We start from the raw sequence: 10,810 nt of genomic DNA, 5'->3' as shown, positions 1-10,810 counted from the left end.
CAATTGGTATCAGAGCAAACTTCAATATCATGCTTGTATAACGTGTGATTGAGTTTTAGAATTAAAGAAAACCGTTTTCTTGGTGTTTCAAAATTATGAAGTAGTTTTTTTTTCTGCATAATGTTTTTGTTCTCTAAAATTTAAACCCATGTACCTTGATTAATATATGAGATATATTAATTTTTTTTTCTAAGGCCACGGCTGTAGTTTTTTTTTTATTGTGCCGTGTGCGCTTTTATTTTGGTGTTTGTATTTGTGTAGGACACCATCTACATATCTTGCAAGTGGGTTTATTGTGATAAGTTTATAAACAAGATCGGATGGGTATTATTATTTGTTTATAGATTACAACTTCTTTAATTGTTGTATTGCTTCATCAAGTACATGAGTATATCTATTATGGTATATTAACATTTGTTTCCTTGGCCATCTTATAAACATGTGTTAATTCCATTTGATCCGTATGTAATTAGCGTTGAAATTAATATGCCATGATTTATATTTATGTGTTTTCGAAGTGGCCCATGGTATATCTTATAGTGACGGTGCTGACTTTCAATGTTTTTTTTTTTTTTTTTTTTTTAGAATACTGACTTTCAATGTTTATATAGGATTCATGGTGTTTATATAAGATTCATGGCCTGACTTCATTAGTTTATATCCTTGGATTGATAATATAATTATATATATTATACACGGATATAGATCCTCTCATGTTAATGCTAGGATTAAAGGATTCCCTTTTAATGAAATTTATTCCTAATGAGATTAGGATTTTATTTTCAAGTGTTTCTAGCATTTTAAGGTTCTTGATCTAGATTTTGATCTTGAAACCCTTAATGTTTGATCTATAAATCTTCATTTATAAAATCAAAAGGTGTTTTTGATGGAAAAATAATAAAAACATTTCTTTTAAAATTTCTAGAGGGAGAGAAATTCAAGGGTTGAATCTCATAGCCTCCATAGTCGGTTTATATTAGTGTGATTAGGCACCTCACCTTGGCATATATGTCTTGCTCCCTATGGATGATGTTTAATTCATGGTACTATAGATTAAACTTCTTAATGATGGATGATATGTGTTTTTACATTGAGAATGACCATGCTACCGTGGAGTTACTTGGTGACTCATAGAGTCTAGGCAATGGTGTACACTATACTAAGTTTAATGTTAACCTCCCTATGGAGCTATGTCATTATTACTTAGAGTCTAAAGGGAAAACGGCATATTATTAGTGTTTGGTAAGAGTGATCAAGATAGCACTAGTAATGAGAATAGTTCTCAATCAATCATAATATTTATTATTTACTTGCTACCAAGGAATTTTAAATATAGGATTGGGTTGTCATTGCAAATTTTTATATTATGGTTTTGTTAAGGTTCCATACTATGTACTTATATGCTAAATTGATAATGTCCTATTTACTTATTGTATTCATATTTATTATTTTCAGATTTAATCATGGTATTTTTTAGCCCACTTATTGCTATTCTTAACCAAAACAAGCTGACTGGACCTAATTATGTTGATAGGAAAAGGAATTTAGACATTATTCTTATTGTTGAAGAGCACAAATTTGTGCTTAGTGAATCATGCCGAAATTTTCCTACATTAGATGCTCCTTCTGAGGAGAGGCGGCGATATGATCGTTGGCGGAAATCTAATGAGATGGCTAAGTGCTATATCCTATCATCTATTTCAAATGTTTTACAACATCAAATGCAGGATGTGGAACTAGCTTCAAAAATAAGGTTTAGTCTAAAGGAGATGTTTGGTGAGCAAGGTCGTTCTACTAGGCAAGATACTATGAGGCTTCTTCTGAATACCAAGATGGCTCAAGGGACTCCAGTTAGAAAACATTGCCTTAAAATGATCTCTTATCTAAATGCACAAGAGGTTTTAGGTGCCAACATTGATGGAGAATCTCAAGTGAATATGATACTCCAATCCCTACCAGAGTCATTCAAAGAATTCAGACTTAATTATACTATGAACAAAAAGATTTATAGTTTTTCGATTAATGAATGAATAGGTGGCGGTAGAAGACATCCTTGTGAAAGCTGGTGTTGATACTAATATGTGTAAGACATCTTCTTCTAAGCCTAAGTCGAAAGACAAGGGTGGTTGGAAGAAGAAGAATTTCACCAAACAAGAAGGTAAGCAAGTTGCCTTAGGAGTTGCCAATAAGGGAAAGAAGAAAGCAAAGGACTACACCAAAGGAAAATGTTTCCATTATGGTGAGAAAGGTCATTGGAAGAGGAACTGTCCAAAATTCTTAGCTACCAAGAACAGAGGTATGATTAGATCATTCCTTCTTGAAATTTTCTTGGTGCAAAGTCCCACAGATTCCTGGTGTGTGGATTCAGGATGTACTAATCATATCTGCAATGTTTTACAGGGGTTCCAGGAGACCAGAAGGCTGAATGAAAGGGAGATGTTCCTTACTTTGGCTGATGGGAGAAAAATTCTAGTTATAGCATTTGGGGTGTTTAATTTGTGCTTCGGTTCTAAGTTTTTAATATTGGAAGACTGTTTATATGTAACTAATGTTCGTAGGAATTTGATTTTTGCAACTTATTTTGGTAGACATGGATATTGTGTTATCTTGAAAGACAGTGTTGTAATTATGAAGGATAAAATGTTTATCTATTCTGACAATATTGTTGATGGTCTTTATATTTTAACTCCTGATAAGCATGAATTGTACAATTCTAAATTAGAAAATAATTCACATGTAAAATCATTAAAGAGAAAGTTTCTTTCTACTAGTGATGCATAACTTTTGTAATTTGCATTTAGGTCATATTAATTCAAACAAGATTCAAAGATTGGTGAAAGATGGGCTTTTAGGACCATTAGATTTTAATGAATTCTCAATTTGTGAATCCTGGTTGGAAGGTAAAATGACAAAGACCTTTTAATGCAAAAACAAATAGAGCTAATGATTTGCTAGAACTAGTGCATTCAAATGTATGTGGTCCTATGTCAACTTAAGCTAACGGAGGCTATAAGTATTTCATTACTTTCACTGATGATTACTCTAGATTTGGTTGTATGTACCTAATGAAACGTAAGTCTGAAGCCTTTGAAAAGTTCAAAGAGTTTAAGGCTGAAGTGGAAAAAAAATTAGGTAAACACATAAAGGTCATTCGATCTGATCGTGGTGGCGAACACTTCCTTGGTGATTTCAAGGATTACTTAACTGAAAATGGGATCATATTCCAATTAACTGCACCTGGAACTCCTCAACAAAGTGGTGTAGCAGAAAGAAGGAATAGGACTCTTTTAGAAATGTTAAGGTCCATGACGAGTTATTCAACTTTGCCTATTTCTTTTTGGGGGTATGCCTTAGGTATAGCAATGCACCTTCTAAACTTAGTTCCATCAAAATCTATTCCCAAAACACATATGGAATTGTAGAGTGGGCAAAAGCCTAGTATGAGATACCTCCACATTTGGGGTTGTCCAGCACACATGCTAAAAGGGAAGCCTAATAAGTTGGAACCAAAGTCAGTAGTATGTTTGTTTATAGGCTATCCAAAAGAAACTAGGAGTTATTTATTATATAGTCATATTGATAACAAAGTCTTTGTTAGCATAAATGCCAAAATTTTGGAGAATGATTATATGAATAATTTTACTCCTAGAAGTAGATTTGTCTTAGCTAAAATGACTGAACGTGTAATTGAACAATCAATGGCTGAAACTATGAATGATGTGGTTGTATCAAATACACCACAAGACACACATGAGATGACTAGTACACTGGAGCCCCATCGTAGTGGGAGGAGTATTAGGCCACTTGTAAGATTTACACTTCTAGGAGAAACTTTTGAAGCTATCTCAGAAGGGCCTAAATCTAATCCTTACACTTATGAAGAGGCAATAAAAGATATAGATGCACGTCATTGAGTCTAAGTTATGAAATCTGAATTAGATTCTATGTATTCCAATCAAGTTTGGGATCTTGTAAATGCACTTAATGGCATTAAACCTGTTGGTTGCAAATGGGTCTACAAGAGGAAGAGTGGGTAGATGGAAATGTTGAAACCTTTAAGACAAGACTAGTAGTGAAAAGGTATACACAAAAAGAAGGCATTGATTATGAAGAACTTTTCACCAGTAGCCATACTTAAATCTATTAGAATTCTCTTATCCATTGCTGGTAATTTTAATTATGAAATTTGGCAAATGGATGTCAAGACTGTTTTTCTAAATGGCAATCTTAAAGAAGTCATTTATATGAAGCAACCAGAAGAATTCAAAGCAAAGAACCAATATCATATGGTATGCAAATTGAAAAGGTCCATTTATGGACTTAAGCAAGCATCTAGGTCATGGAACATCAGGTTTGATCAAGCAATCAAATCATTTGGTTTTGAACAAAATCTTGATGAACCATGTGTGTACAAGAGACATCAAGATAAAGTAGTAATTTTCCTAGTACTTTATATTGATGACATTCTACTCATTGGGAATGATGTGGGGTAATTTCATCAATCAAGATTTGGTTGTCAACCCAATTTGATATAAAGGACTTGGTGAAGCAAGCTATATCCTAGGGATCAAACTTTGGCGAGATCGAAAGAATAGGATGTTAGGGTTATCACAAGCTGGATATATAAATAAGATTCTAGTAAGATTTAGCATGCAAAACTCCAAGAAATGATTACTTCCATTTAGGCATGGAGTTCCTTTATTTGATGACCAAAGGCCTAAGACTTCTAAAGAGGAAAAGATTGTCGGACCGTGTGCCTTACCAATCCATCCAATGACCAATTGGTGAAGGATGAGGGGGCACAAATCTTTTATAGCATTCGATCGCAGACCAAGCCCATTGGTATTGGAGCGAATTGTGAAATCTCTCACAATCCCTCCCTCACAATGCGGCTCCAACGACTCGAACCTATGACCTTGGCTCTGATACCACTTGTCGGACCGTGTGCCTTACCAATCCATCCAACGACCAATTGGTGAAGGATGAGGGGGCACAAATCTTTTATAGCATTCGATCGCAGACCAAGCCCATTGGTATTGGAGCGAATTGTGAAATCCCTCACAAAGATAATGAGACAAATTCCCTATGCTTCTGCAGTGGGAAGTCTCATATATGTCATGCTATGTACTAGACCAAATATCTACTATTCAGTTGGCATGGTTAGCCGATATAAATCAAATCCAGGACCAAAACATTGGAAGGTTGTAAGACATATTCTCAAGTATCTAAGGAGAACAAAGGACTATACGCTTGTTTACCATTGTGAGGATTTGATACCTATTGGTTACATAGATTCTGATTTTCAGTCAGATCTTGATTTCAAAAAGTCCACTTCAGGTTATGTGTTCACCTTGAGAGGTGGAGCCATTAGTTGGAGGAGTGTTAAACAATATTTTATTGCTGACTCCACCATGAAAACTAAATATGTTGCTGCTTGTGAAGCAGTAAAGGAAGCTGTTTGGCTGAAGAAATTCCATTCTGATCTTGGTGTTATGAGAATGGAACAAGTTCTAATCACATTGTTTTGTAACAATAGTGGAGTAGTTGCACAATCCAAGGATCTAAGGAATCACAAGAAAGGAAAACACATAGAAAAAAAGTATCATATTATTCGAGACATTGTGACTCAAGGAGATGTGGTAGTAGCAAAGATTGATGGTGCAAATAATCTGGCAGATCCTTTTACCAAAGCTTCACCCCAGAGGACCTATGAGTCACACCTAGCGGGAATGGGAGTTAGATTGGTATGCAATAGTCTCTAAGGGCAAGTGGGAGATTGTTAGGATTAGTGCCATATAATCCTATTGTACGATGTTGTGTATGACATTATGTATGACATTATGTTATAAATAATGAAGTTGTTTTATTATCTAAAATAATGGTAACATGAATATTTGGACATTATCATATAATCTTTAAGACGAATAGTATGTGATTTATGTGATTTAGTCACAGGAGATATAAATCACAAGTTTTTTGTAAACTTAAAACCTTAGTTCGTAATCGGTGATGAAATTGGGCATTTTATCTGTGAAGACTATAACGTGTCAATTAAGATGGTTTACCTTGATCATGAAAGCAGAGACTTCTAGTTGATATATTGATGTGGTAGTTGTATATTATGACTTTGTATTACTACGAATATTTTCATGAAGGGGTTAATTGTTTAGATAATAAAGTCTTGGCATTTAATTTTATTAATAAAGCCTAGAGTGTAAATATAATTAGTGGTAACTTTGGGCTTGTCAAGAGTTGACAGTTAAGCCCGAAACCCATTGGAGATAGAGCATTATTTGTCCCTTTGGTCCCATCCCAAGACACACACTAAAGCCCAATTGGGCTAGTCTAAAAGGCTAGCCCAATTAGATAATCAGCTGTTTATTTAATAAGAGTTATTAAATAAAGTAAATGTTTTTGACAGTTAATAAAATATACATATGATTAAAAGAGAAAAATACAGTTTTCTCAAAGCACATCCTCTCTTGAACAAGTGCGTACATAATTGATTGAGAGACCATAGATCTTGGGCATATGTGGAATTGGGGTAAAGATTGAAGGTCTCCCAAGTTCGAACTTCTTTTGTTTTTGAATTTCACTGCATCAAAGTACGCCTTTCTATTCTTTGTTTCTAAAATTCTAGATATTCCATGTTATCTTACATGAATTAAGTAGATCCTTGTGTTGCTTCCACTGTGGGTTTTGTATGAGATGCAAAACCAATTTTTCCAACACGAAGTAAGGGTCACTTAGCGAAAAAGAAATTCCTAAAGCAAAGCTTCCAGAATTCCTTTAACGTAAGGGGAGAGAGAGGTCAGACAAGGGGTCCTGATTTCTAATTTTAATTCCCTATTTATAGAGGTTTGGTGCGTAGAAAATAAGCTAGGTTTGATCATATACGAATTAGGTTGAATTTTTATCCCTAAAAAATCAAATTGGATGTGTTTTGGCTTGATCTGATGATTTTTGGGCCGAGACCCAAAGCTGTGCCAATCGGCACTATGGAAGTGTCGATCGACACTTGCCACGTGTCGAGCCCATCTTCCTCTTTTGGATTGATCTAGACTCTTTTTTAGGAGTTTTCTGAGTAGGGAATTGTGCTTGGGCGTATTTTCAACTTGTATTCCAAAATAAATCCCTTTTATCTTGATAACCAAGTCCTTAAAATAATAATTATCTGATAGATAAATATTCTAAAAAGACTTAATTATCAACAATTCACTTCTTATCTGATTATCCATTTTATTCCTATGCAACCAAGCTTATTTTTTTTATAAAAACCAATAGCCAATCACATAAATTATCCAATTAATTTTAATTGTTAACCAATCTGAATTAATTTCAATTAATCACACGAGATCAGTTTCACCCTCATACAATGCATGTAGACCATGAAAACTTGATCTTGTGATATCTTTCAATCCGATGGTCCGATTTGGAAATCAGGCATACCATCGCAACCTTTAGAATCTCAAAATTATTTTTATGATATGTCATGAATGATTTAATGCATAAAATGCAACCATGATTTTTTTGGGTATTTGAAACGGTCATTTTAGACATCTTCAGAAATTAAATTATGGATGCAAAATTGAGTGTCAATATTTGGATTTAAAAAATGAGTGAGTTATGACTATTTGAAGTCAGACCATCAATGCAGTCAAATTTGGGCTCTAATGAAGCAAAAATGATGTTTTCTAATTTTTTGAATTTTTATACTATTTTTTATTTTTTTTTTGGAATTCTTAATTTCAGGTCGAGTCGGAATGAAAATCGGAAAGAAATTTTTTTTTGCCACTTTTTTTGCCCATACCGACCCGGTATAGCAAGAAATGAAGCCAAAATGACGTTTTCTATTTTTTTGAATTTTTATACTATTTTTTTGGAAATTTTTTATTTCAGGTCGGGTTCGAACGAAAATCGGAATGAAATTTTTTTTTTTCCACTTTTTCGGCTCCTCCTGAACCGGTTTGGCTAGAAATGAAGCAAAAATGATGTCTTCTAATTTTTTGAATTTTTAAACTTTTTTTTTTTTTTTTTTGGAATCCTTATTTCGGGTCGGGTTGGAATGAAAATCGGAACGAAATTTTTTTTGCCACTTTTTCAGCTCCTTCCGATCCGGTTTGGCTAGAAACGAAGCAAAAATGACGTTTTCTAATTTTTTGAATTTTTAAAACAGTATTTTGGGAATTCTTATTTCGGGTCGGGTTGGAACGAAAATCGAAACGAAATTATTTTTGCCGCCCTCCTGACTAGGTTTGGCTAGAAATGAAGCCAAAACGATGTTTTCTAACTTTTTTTGAATTTTTATACTATGTTTTGTTTTTGGAATTCTTAATTTCGGGTCGGGTTGGAACGAAAATCGGAAAAAAAATTGTTTTGCCACTTTTTTCACCCCCCCCCCCCGACCCGGTTTGGCTGGAAATGAACCAAAATGATGTTTTCTAAATTTTTGAATTTTTATACTATTTTTTTGGGAATTCTTATTTCGGTCGGGTTGGAACGAAATTTTTTCTGCCAATTTTTCGGCTCCCCCGACCCGGCCTAGCTAGACATGAAGCAAAAATTATATTTTCTAATTTTTTTTATTTTTAAAATATTTTTTTGGGAATTCTTATTTCGGGTCGGTTTGGAACGAAAATCAGAACGAAATTTTTTTCACCACATTTTTTGCCCCTCCCGACCCAATTTTGCTAGAAATGAAGCCAAAATAATGTTTTATAATTTTTTGAATTTTTATACTATTTTTTTGGGAATTCTTTATTTCGGGTCGGGTTGGAACGAAAATCGGAACGAATTTTTTTCGCCACTTTTTCAGCTCCTCCCAACCAGGTTGGCTAGAAATGAAGCAAAAATGATGTTTTCTAATTTTTTGAATTTTTAAACTACTTTTTTGAGAATTCTTATTTCTGGTCGGGTTGGAACGAAATTTGTTTTGTCACTTTTTTGGCCCCTCCCGAATTGGTTTGGCTAGAAATGAATCCAAAATGCTGTTTTCTAATTTATCGAATTTTTATACCATTTTTCTTGGAATTCATAATTTCGGGTCGGGTTGGAAAGAAAATCGGAATGAAAATTTTTTTGCCAATTTTTTCACCCTCCCAACTTGGTTTGGCTGGAAATGAAGCCAAAATGATGTTTTCAAATTTTTTGAATTTTTATACTATTTGTTTTTTTTTGGAATCCTTATTTCGGGTCGGGTTGGAATGAAAATCGGAACAAAATTTTTTTTGCCACTTTTTCATCTCCTCCCGACCCGATTTGGCTAGAAACGAAGCAAAAAAGATTTTTCTAATTTTTTGAATTTTTAAAACAGTTTTTTGGGAATTCTTATTTCAGGTCGGGTTGGAATGAAAATCAGTACGAAATTTTTTTTGCCACTTTTCTGGCCCCTCCCGACCAGGGTTGGCTAGAAATGAAGCCAAAATGATATTTTCTGATTTATTGAATTTTTACTATTTTTTTGGAATTCTTAATTTCGGGTCGTGTTGGAACGAAAATCGGAACGAAATTTTTTCTGCCACTTTTTCGGCCCTCCCGACCCGGTTTAGCTAGAAATGAAGCAAAAATGATGTTTTCTAATTTTTTTTTTTTTTTTAAACTATTTTTCGGGAATTCTTATTTCGGCCGGTTTGGAACGAAAATCGGAACGAAATTTTTTTTGCCACATTTTTTTGCCCTCCTGACCCAGTTTGGCTAGAAATGAAGCCAAAATAATGTTTTATAATTTTTTTAATTTTTATACTATTTTTTTGGGAATTCTTTATTTCGGGTAGGGTTGGAACGAAAATCAAAACGAATTTTTTTTGCCACTTTTTCAGCTCCTCCCGACCTGGTTTGGCTAGAAATGAAGCAAAATTGATGTTTTCTAATTTTTTGAGCTTTTAAACAATGTTTTTGAGAATTCTTATTTCTGGTCGAGGAACGAAAATCGGAACAAAATTTTTTTGCCACTTTTTTGTCTCCTCCGGACCCGGTTTGGCTAGAAATGAACCCACAATGATGTTTTCTTAATTTTTTGAATTTTTATACTGTTTTTTTGGGAATTTTTATATCGGGTCTGGTTGGAACGAAAATCGTAACGAATTTTTTTTGCCACCTTTTCCGCCCGTCCTGACCAAGGTCGGCTAGAAATGAAGCCAAAATGATGTTTTCTGATTTATTGAATTTTTTACTATTTTTTTGGAATTCTTAATTTCAGGTCGGGTTGGAACGAAAATCGGCACGAAATGTTTTTGCCATTTTTTTGGCTCCTCCTGAGCCGGTCTACCTAGAAATGAAGCAAAAATGATGGTTTCTAATTTTTTTGATTTTTTGAACTATTTTTTGGGAATTCTTATTTCGGGCCGGTTTGGAACGAAATTTTTTTTTGCCACATTTTTTGCCCCTCCCAACCCAGTTTGCCTAGAAATGAAACCAAAATAATTTTTTATAATTTTTGAATTTTTATACTATTTTTTGGGAATTCTTTATTTGGGTAGGGTTGGAATGAAAATCAAAACAAAATTTTTTTTGCCACTTTTCGACCCTCCCGAACTGGTTTGGCTAGAAATGCATCAAAAATGATATTTCTAATTTACGAATTTTTATATCATTTTTTTTGGAATTCTTAATTTCAGGTCTGGTTGGAAAGAAAATCGGAATGAAAATTTTTTTGCCAATTTTTCACCCCTCCCAACTTGGTTTGGCTGGAAATGAAGCCAAAATGATGTCTTCCAATTTTTTGAATTTTTGTACTATTTTTTTCGAAATTCTTTATTTTGGGTCAGGTTGGAACGAAAATCGGAACGATTTTTTTTTTTTTTTTTGCCAC

At 33.9% G+C, this 10,810-nt stretch overlaps 1 protein-coding gene across 1 annotated transcript; it reads left to right on the top strand.

Annotated features, from left to right (window-relative positions):
* Positions 1-5,069: 5,069 nt before the first annotated feature.
* LOC136068223 (secreted RxLR effector protein 161-like) lies at positions 5,070-5,744 on the top strand (the record flags this gene model as incomplete). Its single annotated transcript, XM_065775099.1, has 1 exon — positions 5,070-5,744. A coding segment is annotated over exon 1 (675 nt), but the record flags the coding sequence as incomplete, so codon positions are not given.
* Positions 5,745-10,810: the final 5,066 nt, after the last annotated feature.

This window comes from Quercus suber, unplaced genomic scaffold (genome assembly GCF_002906115.3).
Source record: "Quercus suber isolate HL8 unplaced genomic scaffold, Cork oak 2.0 scaffold_105, whole genome shotgun sequence".
Taxonomy (NCBI): domain Eukaryota; kingdom Viridiplantae; phylum Streptophyta; class Magnoliopsida; order Fagales; family Fagaceae; genus Quercus; species Quercus suber.
Note: the sequence above shows the minus strand (reverse complement) of the source record. Positions and strands in the feature narration are given on the sequence as shown.